Source organism: Lygodium microphyllum, chromosome 17, assembly GCF_053477565.2.
Source record: "Lygodium microphyllum isolate KBCC chromosome 17, Lygodium_microphyllum_v1.1.10, whole genome shotgun sequence".
In the NCBI taxonomy this organism is placed as follows: domain Eukaryota; kingdom Viridiplantae; phylum Streptophyta; class Polypodiopsida; order Schizaeales; family Lygodiaceae; genus Lygodium; species Lygodium microphyllum.
This window is the reverse complement of record NC_141151.1, coordinates 97,151,783-97,167,217: the sequence shown is the minus strand read 5'-3', so window position 1 is coordinate 97,167,217 and position 15,435 is coordinate 97,151,783. Positions and strand designations below refer to the sequence as shown.

Below are 15,435 nucleotides of genomic sequence, written 5' to 3'. Positions count from 1 at the left end.
AGGTGTGTGACTGCAACAATGCAGTGGCCGCTTGCTTGTCTAGCTGCCAAAACACCTACAAATGTCCACTCAACGTCCACAGAATGCACAAAACATGTGACCTGAGTGGGAAAGCCCTGTGGGCAGCCTGGAAATGGCTGGGACAGAACTGGGAAGACCAAAGACTGATCTGTGCAGAGCTGGGAAACCCTAATCACCAGGCTGCTGTCACACAAAAAAGACTGAATGACAAAGAGTGTGTTAGGAACTCCAGATGTTCCTGCCAGACTGAGGCTCACAAACAGTAGATGAACATAGGAGAAGACTGAGAAACACATGTCTCCTAGCAACAAGCTGGTATTTTTTACGAAGAAAAGGAAATGCTATTAATTATGCCTTACTAGAACAGCTAAGGTAAAATATACTTCATCAAAACAAAACTAAAGGGAGGAAATATTTCCCTGAGCTGATGACTAGCAAGGAGGAATGTCCAATTCAATGAGCTGAATAAAGAACCAATCTGGCGAGCTGTGATGCCAAATCAACTGACACCTCCAACTGAATTAAGGTGAGAATATCCCAAACAACGAAGAAAGCTTCTCACCACTGGCACAAACAGGGACACTCTCACAACTTTGTTGCAATGCATCCAGCTTTTGTCCTCTCTTCTCAAGTATCCGAGCAAAGCACCTTCAACATTTCAGATCCCTCTGCTGTGCATGGGAGAACCAGTATTATGGATTGTACTTTCCTCCACCCCATGGAGATGCACACCCAAGCTCTTGAAAGATACCACTTTGTCGTGTTGCTCTGTCTTCGAGCTTTCTGTGCGTCTTCGTTTCGGGGGATTTCACTTGTACTTGAGCACATAGAAAGCTCATCTTATCGTTTAGTGGGTTTTCATTTTCTTGTTGCCTCTGTAGATTTATTGGATACTTAAAATTTCAGTCTTATTGTTCCCTTTTGCAGCTTCAACAGAGTATCTTACAATGGACGTACAGCAGAGCAGCAAACAACAGAGTCATGAGATATGAACAAGTAAGGGACCAATATCATCAGGGAATAACCAAATGGAATAAAACACAGAGGTACTGAACTGATCTGCTATGATCTAACCTGGCGACCTTGAAGTTCAACTTGCAAGTTGAACTTCAAGCAGCCAGGTTCATCATAGCAAGATGTCGGTTCGTGCCTCTGTTTTATTCATTTGGTCGATTCCCTGATGATATTCGTCCCTTACTTGTTCATATCTCATGATCCTGTTTTGTTGTTCTTCTGCTGTACGTCATAGCGACAATGATGATAGAATAGAACGATCGCAGTAATGCGAAGTCAGGTAACCTGGGGAACCGAGAAGCCGAGATCTGCAGCTATGGCGAGGGCATCGGCCATGCCGCCCAGGCGACGAAGGGGTTTCTTCCCGACCCATGCCGTGTCTGGTAGAATGGTGCTGCTCGGATTGAGGGAAGCCATCTCCGCCTTCCTGAATCCTCACGCTTCCATTCGAATCGAATTCCAAGATGGCCGTTTAATGCTAGAATGTAGAAACGCGTCGACACGACTTACCTTTGTGGGTGTAGATAGGTAGTTCAATGTTTAACCTTCACTTAGCCTCTTCACAACATTGCACGGGACATGCTACAAGGCCACTCACGCATTTAAAATGGTGAACTTAGATCACAATAGTCCACCAAGGCCACATCGTTCGGAAAAAAGGCGATCAGAAATTTTTGCCAATGATCGTCGCCATCTGTATCTGAAATTAAGTTTTATGGTCTCCTTAAACATCAATGCTACTAGCTATAGCGTAGTAGTAATGCGTAGCTCTTGGCAACATAGGGTCCAAGGTTCAATTCTAGAATAATATAAACCTAGCTTGAAACCCAATATATAGAAGCTTTTTTGAAAACTCTATGCCTAAGTAAACCGTGCCTACCAAAATAAAGGTAAATAGTTTCCATGTGATGCCTAGTTTACCATACAATGCTTAGTTTACTCAAGCACGAGGGATTGAATTGTAGTTTGCAAATGTTGAAGCACATCCCTTATATATAAATACTTACTATCACTTTGTTCAAGAACCTAATTCCCTTATCTATAAATTTGTCATGAATAAAGCACTTCTTTTTCATATTTAACCTATGAACATCCTAATTAAGATTAAATGATAACCCTCTACATGTAAAAGAGGTTTAGAAAAATAATTTCAAAAATGCCTTTTGTTAAATCTGCATGATAGACTTACATATTTATGAAAATCTGCCCCAAGGTTGAAGTTGAGTGTTGAGGTCTCCAAAATGTTTGAGCCTATGAACCTTAGACTCCACGCTTCCCATATCATCATGTTACCAACTTACAAAACATTAGCATCAAGAGAGACCATAAATACTCCACATCATGATATCAATGTTGACAAATCAAAGTTTTCGATAGCTTTTTCTTAACAGTGTGACACTAGTTTACTATCATTATCCATGTTTATCATTTTAAATTGTCTAACCAGCACAAATCTCATATCTTAGTGAGAAGCCCTTGCCACTATTGATCAGTTCACTTGCCATATTAAATGTAGTGTGCCATATAATGATGAGGCCTTCAAATAAATACATATTTTCTCGCTTGCCCTATGCCATAGTAAATATAAATAAATATATAAGCATGCATAGTCATGTGCTAGAGAATTGCAATTTTGTTTTTCTAGCTTCCCCAAAGCAAAGATCTGTTTGATTCTCCAAACCAAATATATATTTTTTTGTTTGGATATCTTTTTATCTCTCCGTACAAATAAGAAAAAATCAACTTTGATCAAAAGTCTACCTTTTATCTTAATAAAATTAGAAAAATGAAAGGGGTGAGCAAGAGTGAGAGTGAGAGAGAAGCACAAACACAAACAAGAGAGCAATGGCTATGGCGGTTTGAACTTAAGAGAGCAAGACTGGTATGTGGGAACTTCAACAAACACAATGTGTAACTTGCCTTCCTTTTATCATTCCATAGTAAAAAATAAAGAATAAACATGCCAACGATGGGTGGCCACCACCTACAATGTACGTGTATGCAAGCATTAAGTATAGGATAAATATAAGTAACTAGGCATAGACGGCCTTTAACCCCCTAACAACCTCCCACTTAAAGGCAAATGTATTGGTAGTAAGAATAAGAAAATACAATATTTACATATGAATATAATTGGATAAGACGTCATCTCATCCTATGTCCATCATCTTTCTAAGGAAGGCATTACGTTCCATTGGGAGACTTTTAGCGAGAAGATCAATAGGATTCTCATTTGTAGAGATCTTGACAATTTCTATCTACTTGTCCTTAATCACCTCATTGATAAAGTGATAATGAACATCAATATGTTTGGTCTTCACATGAAAGACCAGATTACATGCTAATTGGATAGCACTCATAGAGTTCGAATGTAGTGTAGGAGTCATAGAAATGGTACCAATGTCTACAAAGCTAGACATCTTAATCATAGGGCCTCCTTGCAAGCCTCGTTAAATTGCAATGATACTCAACCTCGGTAGTAGATAAGGTAGTGTATTTCTGCACCCTAGAAATCCAAGAGACATCACCTCCAATAGAGGTTGACATAGCAAGAGGTGAGCTTCCTACTATCTACATGTCCAATCAATGTAGCCCACAACTCCAATATCCTCATTGCTATAGCAAAGACACAAGTTTGAAACTCATTCAAATGAGTAGACATAGGCATAGCTTCCTTCATATGAAGGTCCACAGCTTTTTGAGTCAATGCAATTTTGAAGGAGGGCTTTTCTTGTCATAAAGATTGCATATTTTCTCCCATAACTACCATGGACCACCCTCAATCTCAATGACATTAAAGTATATGCTTGCTTGGATAAAGACTAAATGATAGTGGACTTGTGTAGCATATCAAGGGTATCCCATGTGTCAGCACCCGTATCCCCAAGCTTGATATCTTCACATTTCAATGGTCTAACATGCTTCTTTTACACCAAAACCTACCATATTTGGGTCTTTCGATAGTTGAAGTTATTGCCATCCAACTTATTAATGTTAAAGATGACACTATTCTCAGAAGCACTTGCCAATATGATTGCAAAGCAAAGAGAGAATGGGCTATTGTAATAACAATGAAGATAAGAGATAGTAGGGTGAAGGTAGATTTAGGAAGAGGAATAGATGGAAGAGAAGGGGTTCGAAGAGATTGAAGATGTAGAAGAATACTCCCAAAAAGAATTAGAAAATATAGAAGAATACTAATAGAGATGAAGTCTGTTAGTTTCTTTTAGCATTATGAGAAAATATAACTCTAATAGACAAAAACTATACAAAATAATACCTTCCTCTATGATGCTTAGATTGCCAATCTGATGCCTTCATTAGCTCCAAAAGGAGGGGTTAAATACCAGGACACCTGGCCAAAATTCAGCCAGATCACTCCTTCATCTCCACTTCAGAGTGATGTTCACTGCCTGAAAACAGTGATGTTCACTTCAGAGTGATGTTCACTGCCTGAAAATTGCGCAATTTCGTCAATCTCTCTTTTTACATAAAATCCTCTCAAATTGGCTGAAAGCTACATGCTTTCTTTTACATCTCATCCTAATCTAGAAGTTGTCTATAGTTTTATGGATTTTAACAAGAGATAATATCTAGAATATCAAAAATTGACTAAAAACTTATCCAAAGAAATCTAATATTTTGAACCATGGACACTAACATTAATGCCTAAAGTAGCATTGGCTCTCTAAATCTAAAAGGAAGCCACACTCTAGAATTTTTTACACGGTGTGTGCGTAGTGGCACGACAACGTGAGCACAAAAGAGACAACAAAATGGAAACCAGAAATGGAAAGAAAAAATGAAGAAGAAGGGGTTTATGCATCAATAAACTCCCATTTTGTATCAACAAAAAACACAAGTTTTGCTCACCTAGTTAGAATTAGTCAAGCACCGCTACCCTCCATTCCATTCCATTTGTAAAGGACCCACCCCTATTTTCATGCCACATCAATGTTTGCACACGAATGCCTAGCAGAAGGGTCCTTTGCTAGCCTAGTTGGATTTAGTTAAGTAAGGCTGCCTTCCATTCCATTCCATTTGCAAAGGACCCACCCCAATTTTTGTGTCGCATCAATTTTTGAACATGAATGCTTAGGAGAAGGGTCTCGTGTGCCCAAGATGTGGGTGAGGTTCTTTTTTGACAATGAACATCTTAGTCTCCAACAATAGCAACAGGCACAAAACCTTAATCATTAGAGAAGAACAATGATGTTCTTATGCACCTATTGCATGCATGGTTTGTGAATAGACATAGAAACCCGTACATTTGATATAAAAGGTGAAAGGAATTGGTATAAGATTTTCATTTTCTTATATTTTCATGTATAGAAATCTATGTTACACCACTTATGTTGTTGCTTTTCCACCCTTTGTTGCTACACACAAAACTTTGGAGATTGCTACTTTTGCTTTGAGTACAATGCTTGCATTAATCTACAAAGTATACTAACTATGACCAAAAGAATTCTCAAAATTAGAGAAGAAACATGGTGAGCTTCATTTAAAAATATAATTTAAGGCCATGATACAACAAAATTCTAGGTGGACTTGTGGCAAAAGAGGACCATCCACATGGACCCTACATTGTGAGGGCAAAAAAACATAATGCTCAACGACTCATTATTCAAAAAACATTTTAGTGGTAGTTAAAGGTTGCTATGCCTAGCTACCTATATTTATCCTATACTTAATGCCCAAAATTTGTACACTGCAGGTGGCAATGGCCCATCATTATCATGTTTATTCTTTATTCTTTATTGTAGAACAATAAAGGAAAGGCAAGTCACACATTGTGACTATTGGAGTTCCCACATACCAATCTCTTGAGTTCAAACCTCCATAGCCATTGTTCTCTTGCTTCCACTTGTGCTTCTTTCTCACTCGCGTTCCTACTCACCCCTTTCAAGTATTATTGAAGAAGACATTTGAGAAGCTTCAAACATTCTTCCTTAGCCCGAGAAAAAGAGCTTCAAGAAAGCTTCCATAGTAGCCAAACTTTCTCAACCAAGGTCAACGACAGCTTCCCCTCCTTGCCATCTTGTTTCTTAGCTCCAAGAAGACCTCCACTTAGTGTCGGAGCACCCAAGACATTAGCCATAGTAAGGGCAAGCCAAGGAAGCAACCTACAAATTGCAATGCATTTTTAGGGACCATCATTTCATTGTTTGCACCAACCACATTGGCTCCTGGTGCTTTTCCTACTCCTCGCCCAACCTTTGGGGCTTCATTCTGGCTTCATGGACTCCATTTTGGGGTTAAAAACTCTTTAAGGTTTATGCTTCTTTGATGTTTATGCACTAAAGGTTTAATGTTGGGATGATGTATTAATGCTTGAGAAGGCTTTAGAAATTGGCTAGAGCTTGTTTTTGCTCAGGCATCATTGAAAGGTCTATTACTGCCATACATAATGTGGACACTAAGCTTGTGTATTGGATATTAGTGAAATACATGCTTTAATGATATTCAAGAATGCTCTTGGATCAAATGCATGCTTACCACTACTGGTTATGCTAAATATGCTCTTGCTTGAGCTTTGAGCTTTTATTTCAAGCTCCCTTACTAGTGTGCAAATCAGATGCTGTATGCACGCGTAGTGAATGTCGGGAGGTCCCAAAGAACAAAGAACTCTACAAAAGCTTCATAAAGACAAAAATAGATTTTGCATGACAAGAGACAAGAATACCAATTGGGTGCAATCTCCCCCCATGCCTTGTGTGAGCGCTTCACAAGGCATGTATTTATAAATTTATTAATCTCCAAGCTAAAAGTAGCCCAATTTACAATTAGCATGCTTTTGGCTTTTGTGTTTGCTTTTGCCCAAATAAAGAGTAAAGCATTTGGGTGTCCCAAAAATCGGACTGTGTCCAAATACAATGTCCAATAACAAAATATTTAAACCGAGCGCCTATGCATATACAAAATAATAAATGTTTGTCAAGCGCTTTAATAAATAAGCATGCCTAAATAAATATTGGCTCCACGTCGTTAGTGATAAGATGCACGCCATACAAAATAATAATTCTTTTAGGTAATCTGAATATACGCCATCGCCCGGGCCTTCCCAACGCCACCGTTTCCTGCTCTACACATCAACTGAAGTATTCACAATTGTTAGAAAATAATAAAATAAAACCCACAAAAGTAAATACCTAGCATTCTTCAGCTACAAAATAATTAAATAGGTTGGAACTTTGTCCTAACCTTAATTTAATATGAGTGCACTCTAAACTCATAAACGCCCATCAATTTAATATGTATTTTGCAGAAACCTTCAACCCTTCTCTTATCTCTACCATCTCCGAAGTAAAAGCTCTTGAACCCCCATACATTCTTCTCTTGCCAAACCCTTGTGGTGACCTTCAATCCTACGTGCAACGACATTGGTGAACCCGATGTAAAGGTCAGTGTAAGAGAACTCCAAGATGGGGGATTCTTCAGGAGATACTCTACAATAATTGGTGCGCATACTGCATCAAACTCAGCAACAACAAATCCAAATGTTACAACAACAACAACAAAGGCAAGACGAAGAGAAGATTGATTCCACAGCTATCAAGGCCCTAGAGGAAGTTGGGCGTGAATGAAAGCAATTTAATGGTCAAAACGTCTCTGTTTTTATTCGCTTATATGTTGAAAAAATGCTCTTCTTTGGTGTATCACAACATGCATGGAGCCGTTATTTTGCCAGATTAGCCAAGCATGGTCTTCAAGAAAGAATCCATGGTCTTTTTCAACAAGATGCAGATTGGGTTGCATTCAAAAAAGCCCTACACGAAGAATTCTTCTTATAAGACTCTGGCCTAATGACGAAGAAAAGCTTCACTAATTGGGTTGAGAAACCCAACAAAGGTTTAGCTGCAACCGCTTTATACCATGAGTTTGAAAGTAAATTTGGACAACTTGATGGTGAAGACCAACAAAGTATGGAAGGTCAGAAGATTGAATTATTCCTTAAAGCTGCAGATCCCATTCTACAAGAAAAGCTTGCTGATCAGCTAGAAGATGCTACCTCTGAATTAGGAGTGAAGACTGTATGGATAGATGTTACTGATGCAGTTAACATGATTGCTCGAAGAGAGCGGATGCGACTAAGATTGGGCTCTACTTCAACTTCAATAACTCCATTGATGGAGCTTATTCCACCTTCAAAATTCCCTATTCCTTTGACTAATCAACCAACTCTTTCTTCTTCTGTTCCTTCTAAAAATGATGTAATGGATGAACTCATTAAAAGCATGCGTGACCTTCATTTGAATCTTACAGAAATTAGTTCCAAGGTGGAGAAGCTGGATGTCAAAGTTGAAGAACGAGGACAATCATCAACTCAAAGACCCATGAGAGAAGGCTTTAAGAGGCGTTGTATTTGGTGCGATAGCCAACAACATGACAAGAGGGAGTGTTCTGCCTTTCGTGAGGCTGAAGCATAGAAGCTTGTCTTTTGGAAAGACCAAAAAATTCATGCAGCTGAAGCTGGTCTTCCATTGGAGCCAAATTTTGGCAATGGTGGAATGAAGAAAAGACTAGAAGATTTAGCTATAATGAATGCCTACGCAGCAATTGATGCAGCTATCTATGGGCTACAAATTAAGCCAACTAAATCAAGTTTGAAAGCATGTAAAGCTAATGTGCAATCTAAAGTATGGATGCATGCACTAGATCAAATGGAACGTGGTAAAGCAGCCAAAGAAGACTTGGCTAACGCCAGTCAGTGCATTCGAGGAATAACTAGTTGAAAAGAACCGGTAGATTCTTTTTTCGCCTTTGCACATTTGGTTGACGCCAATCATAAAGAAGTCTTGATTAAAGAAAAGAGAAGAATAGAAGATGAACCAGGGCTCTTCTGGCCCTCCATAACGGGTAACTAGAAGAACGCCTGAACAACCAAAGCTTGCTAAAAATATAACCCCAGATCAAGAGGTGGAAGATGTGCCACAAACAAAGAAGACCAAAGGAAAGAAGAAAGGCAAGCACCCAGGCTACAAATTGCAGTCTGACATAGAATCTGCACCGATCTCAGACGAGTCCTAGAAGAACGAATTCTAGGAAGCAAAATTGAGTTCACCTTAGGCAAAATTCTTGGAATTGCCAAATGTGAATTCCATGATGTAATTATTAATGTAGTCAAAAGGAAAAGACAATATGTTGGTGATGAAGCTAAAGAAATAATGCATGCTTTTTTGCAAGTTCTTTGAGTTTTTGTGCAGGATAAAGAGAAGCTGACTTCACAAGGAATTCATCTTGAAGCAGTTAAAGAATTAATTGCAACAATTGAAGGTGAAGATAAAGAAAGCATGAATGCAAAAATTAAAGAAGTGAAAGCTGAAAATGTAATGGTCGGCTGGTCCAAACCAGTTAGGCAGCCCACCTCTCAAAAAGAAGGTCGTCTACAGCACATACATGAGGAAGAAGAGGCTTGGTTCATTCCAAGCAATCACTACTCCTGTACGCATTGGGCAAGAGTAACAACGGAGACAGTTGTCAAAATTGGAGAAAAGAAACACCATGTATTGCACTTTTAGACCATGGCTTGAAAATGAATGTCATGGCAAGGAGTCTCTATGAAAGTGCCGGATGGCCCATAGATGTTGATCCAGGATGGCGAATGAGAGCTACAAACAACTCTTCTGGAGAGTTATATGCTGCATGTCCTAATGTGCAAGTAACTATTGGAGACATAAAAGACAATTTTCACTTTTTTGTTCAAGACTCTTGTAGTTACCCTATCATTCTTGGGCAACCTTACATTTCTGAAGCCCGCTTGGAAACAAAAGCTCTTGATGATGGTTCTTTCTATGCTTAAATCAGAAGCAAGGATAATGAACGAGCTGTCTAATTTCTTTGTGTGTGTGTTAACCATCATCGAAACAGAGATCGACTGTGTGATTATCCTATGCCTTCTAATGCCCAAGAATTCAAGGGTTTTCGGGCTACACTGCTATAAAAGGAGGCTATGGTAGTGCGTCATGTAAAAAGATTGAGCCTTCTTATGCTACAGGAATTGTGTCTCTAGCAAATTTGTATGTATGTACAGCCAATAGTATGGGTTGTTATAAGTCTCTTCCAACCATGACTAATGCTGAAAGAAAATACTTATGTCATGTAAAAAGGGAGCTAAAAACTTATGACATGATGACTGAAAATGAAGATATTTTGGCTATTTTTTTTGGACTGATTAGCATTGATACATTGGCTGAAATATATGCAGCTACTCATACAAAAAATTAGGTTGAAAATCAGTCCATAGAAGTATGTACATTGGATTTTTATCAAACAATTCAAGAATTTGTTGAGCAAGAAGACATTGGTTTACTCAACAAGGTTAAAGGGCAAGTGGAGACAAAATACAAGACGGTGGATAAGAAAGTCAAGCCTGTGGCAGTCCCACTGCCTCCTAAAAGTGAAGGGTTGGCTGATAGGGTAGCAAATCAACCAAGTCTTCGTGATCCTTCCAACATGGGTCACAAGTTCACATTTGAAAGTATAAAAGAGCTCAAAATAAGTGAAATTTCTTTCCTTTCGCCGGTTGAAAAACACTCTTTTATGCAAAAGCTAATGAAACATGGAAAAGCTTTTACATTTTAGCCAAGTAAAATAGGCTGTGTGGATCCAAATATTATGGCTCCTATGGTCATTTTTACAGTTCCACATGTACCTTGGAACCTCAAACCTATTCCTGTTCCAAGGGTGTATTTGCCCAAATTACTAGAACTTCTAAATGAAAAGATCAAAATGAAGATTTTGGAACCTTCTTCAGCACCTTACTCAAACCAATAGTTTACTCTACCTAAGAAAAATGGATCTTTACGATTCATTCAAGATCTACAGCCTGTCAATCGTGTCACAATCCGAAATGTTGGTTCAGATCCAATTGTTGATGAGTTTGCTGAAGCTTTTGTAGGTAGAGCAATTTATTCTATGGGCGACCTATATTCAAGATATGACCAATTTCAACTTTCATTAGAAATCCGAGACATTACCACAATGAAGACACCTCTTGGATTGGTCCGCATGTGCACTCTACCACAAGGTGCAACAAACTCTGTAGCCCATATGATGAATGCCATGCACAAAGTCTTAAGGGACTTTATTCCATAACTTACTCTTCCATTTCTTGATGATGTACCTATCAAGGGATGTGAAGTTAATGAAAAGAATGAGGAGCTTGACGAAGATGGTTGCAGGACATTTGTAGTTAACCATATTCATGATTGTGACAGGATTTTGACAAGGCTAGAAGAGGTACATCTTAACCTTTCTGGAGCTAAGTCGATTTTCGGAGTAGAAGAAGTCCTAGTGGTTGGTCATCTATGTGGCCCCTATGGGTGCAAACCTTTGCCAATCAAGATAGATGCCATCAGTAGAATGCAAGAAAAATGCACAAATGCTTTAGAAGTAAGAAGATTTCTTGGCGCATGTGTATTCTATCTCATATGGATACCATATTTTGCTCATGTAACCGAAAATCTTTATCAATTATTAAGAAAAGGCCAAAGATTCTCTTGGGGTAATGAGCATACTCTTACAATGCGTAAATTAAAGAAGCTGTTAATTTCAGCCCCCACTCTCAAAAGAGCTGATTATTCAAATGGTCAACCCATCATCCTTACTATGGATACAAGTCCCATTGGGATAGGATGGGTTGTTGGCCAAGAGGATCTTGAAGATAACATGTATGCAATTCGTCTTGGAGAAAAAGTTCTTAATGAACGTCAAAGAAGGTATGCCCAAGTAAAAAGGGAATTGTGGGGAGTTGTAACAGCATTAAAGTGTGATCGTGAATACTTTAAAGGTGTTGTAGTAGTGGTAGAAATTGATTGTCTTCCACTCTTGGGCATGATTGCCAACTGCTCTACACCCGATATTGCTATGCTAAGATGGATTGCATATATTAAATCTCTCAACCCCTAATTAAAGCATATTGCAAGAAAGGTAAATCCAGTTGCTAACATGCTATCACGTGCAAGATATGACAATGAAGAAGAGCTAATGAAAGAAGATGAAGTTGAAGAATCTATACTTACTGAATTTCATTCCATGGCTGCTGAAAATATCTTTTCAGTTACAGCATATACTGGTACAAAGCTGAAAACAACAGGGTGATCAACTAGAAGCCAGCATGCTCATTGCATTGCTCAAGTTCTAGTTCATTTCCTAGATCAGCCAATATTTGAGCACAATGAAGAAGAAGGAGACTTGGACTGATGAGGAGTTCAAGCATATCAAGAGGAAAGCTTATGGCTTTTTTCTTGAAGAATGACATCAATGGAAGCACGCAAAGAAGAAGAAAGGAGCACCTATCCGAGTTTTAGGTAACAAAAGGTTGCAACAACAGGTAATGAAGGAATTTCATGAAAGCCTATGGGCTAGCCATAGAGGCATATGGGGAACCTTTAGTAAAGTCAAAGAAAAATATTGGTGGCAAAACATGTATCGAGACATAGCACATTTTGTTGAAACCTGTTATGTGTGTCAGATGCATTCTATGGTCAAGCATCGAGATGGGTTACAATCGACTTATCCCTTGTTTATACATTATAGATGGGTTATTGATCTTGTAACCATACATATAGGAATATGGAATATGCAATATTTAGTGCTTGCAAGAGAGGGTCTAACCAACCAAGTTGAGGACAAAGCCTTAACAACCAAATCCACTCAAGATATTTGTCATTTTTTGCTTAAAGAAGTGTTTTGTAGATATGGTTGTGTGGGCAAAGTAACTGCAGATAGAGGAGAGTTGGATGCTGATGAGGCACATAACTTATTTGCTCAATTGGGTATTAAGTTGTCTTTAACATTAGGCTACAACCCTGAAGGCAATGGGAAAAGTGAGAGAGGGCACCATCCTATTCTCCAAGATCTAGCAAAGTCTTGCAAAGGAAAGATCAAAGGATGGCCTAAAATGCTACCTTTTGCATTATGGGCTGATCATACTACTCACAGTATAGTGACTGGCTATATGCCAGCCGAACTTATGCATAGACAACAACCAATTATGCCATTGAAGAATCTATTCTTACATGGAGTCTTCTACCTTGGGAGGAAGGCATCAATAGAGAAGAGTTGCTGACTTTGCGCATATGGCAGCTAGAAAGAAGGCTTCAAGATGTTCAAGCAGCTATTGAGAAGCTAAAGACAGCAAGACTAAAGAACAAAAGAAGATTTGATAAGCAACATCGACTTCGGCCAAGATCAATTCAAGAAAATGACTTGGTGCTTGTTCATGACAACAGCCTAGACAATCAATACAATGCTTCTAGGAAGATGATAAAGCGTTGGTTTGGCCCATATGTGGTAAAGGTCGTTTGTGACAATGCCACATATTCATTGGCTGAATTGGATGGAACAAGCATGAAGATACCCATAGCTGGAAAAAGAATCAAGCTCTTCAAACAAAGAGAAAGTTCAACATATGAGCTAGAAGACTTGAATATAATTCAAGAGCATGAAGACATAGAGGAAGAATGAGCTAGAAGATGAAGACATTCACATGGCAGAAGATACTTCTTCTGACATTGCAAATCTGTAAGACTTTGGCACATGCCAGAGGATGTGCATATTAGGAGGGGGTGGATGTCGTGCCGCTACATGCACACCGTGTAAAAAGTCTAAAGTGTGGCTTCCTTTTAGATTTAGAGAGCCAATGCCACTATAGGCATTAGTGTTAGTGTCCATGGTTCAAAATAGATTTTTTTGGATAAGTTTTTAGTCAATTTTTGATATTCTAGATATTATCTCTTGTAAAAATCATAAAACTATAGATAACTTCTAGATTAGGATGACATGTAAAAGAAAGCATGTAGCTTTCAGCCAATTTGAGAGGATATTATGTAAAAAGAGAGATTGACAAAATTGCGTGATGCGCGATCGCTATTTTCAGGCAGTGAACAACACTCCGAACTAGGAGATGAAGAAGGAGTTATCTGGCTGAATTTTGGCCAGGTGTCCTGGTATTTAACCCCCCTTTTGGAGCTAATGAAGGCATGAGATTGGCGATCTGAGCAGCATAGAGGAAGATATTATTTTGTATATGTTTTTGTCTATTAGAGTTATATTTTCTCATAATGCTGAAAGAAACTGACAGGCTTAATCTTTGTTAATATTTTTCTATATTTTCTAATTCTTGTTGGGAGTATTCTTCTACATATTTAATCTCTTTGAACCATTCCTCTCCCTAAATCTACATTCACCCTGCTGTCTCTTATCTTCAAGAACTTGGCTTGAAACCTTCAACCCTTCTCTTATCTCTACCATCTCTGGAGTAAAAGCTCTTGAACCCCCATACATTCTTCTCTTGCCAAACCCTTGTGGTTACCTTCAACCCTACGCACAATGACAACGTTTCTTATGCAAATTCAACCTACAATATAAGATTTACAAACATGTTAGGTATGCACACATTTCAAGTGATAAATTTTTGTTTTGTGTTTTCTCATCATCTAATAATCTCCTCACAAATTTCAATCATGCAACAATTTTCTCCTTATGAATTTCTACATTTTTCTTTCATTCTTACAACAACTCTCTAAGTCTCCATCGTTGTCCTACATTCATTTGTTTTCAATAAAATATTAAAACCATGTGCTTCCTCCTCTTGATACCAATGATTTTTGCTACAAATATAGCAAATTAACATTGTGCATTTCATTGTAATAAATTCATTCACACTTTAGCACCCTATTCAAGGATGTTTTCTTGTAGCAAATGTTGCATTCCTCACTTGCTACTATGTAGGTTAGCATGCAGTCAATTATCTTTATTTAACCCAAGGATCTTCACTTTATGTGCAATTAGTTGCTTCTTCTAAAACCCTTTCGTCAACTATGAGATGGTGACATTTTATATGGAAGGATATTAGCTAGCCAAACTAACATAAAAAAGTTGTGTAGTTTATTTCAAAAGGTGGATTAATGAGATTAAAGAGAATTATGTGCTTTTTTTAAAAGGATTTTATTTATTTCTACTCTCCATGTAATTGATTTGTATGGTTTCTTTATGTGATTTCTTTAATTTCTTCTTTCTATCGATTCAAAGCTTTGGAGAATGATTTTGAGGTTCTAGAGTCCTAACTCAATGATCCAATGAAATTGGAGATTATTGAGTTGAGCAGTTAACATGGTGAGTCGCCATAAGCAATCAATGTTCTGAGACTTATATGGCTGAATATTTTTATGAGTAATGTGATTAATTAGGTTTAAGAATTCAAGTTAAGTAACCTTATGTTTAAGAATAGATTGAAAGTAATATTAGGCTTAAGAATTCATTGTGTAGTAGTTTAAGAATTCAATGAAAGCAATGTCAGGTCTACACGACTTCATGATGCATAGGGTAAGAATCCATTGGATGCAATCTTGCATTGGATACACAATTATAGCTTAATAGCTCTCTGAGGCTGTC

At 38.1% G+C, this 15,435-nt stretch overlaps 1 protein-coding gene across 1 annotated transcript in view; it reads right to left on the bottom strand.

Annotated features, from left to right (window-relative positions):
• The window catches only part of AUG2 (HAUS augmin-like complex subunit), a 95,751-nt gene extending 94,183 nt beyond the window's left edge, over nt 1-1,568 (bottom strand). The window contains 1 exon segment of the mRNA XM_087697805.1: nt 1,096-1,568. Coding sequence (XP_087553931.1) covers nt 1,096-1,452 — 357 coding nt within the window. The 5' untranslated portion in view covers nt 1,453-1,568.
• Between the last annotated feature and the right edge of the window lie 13,867 nt (nt 1,569-15,435).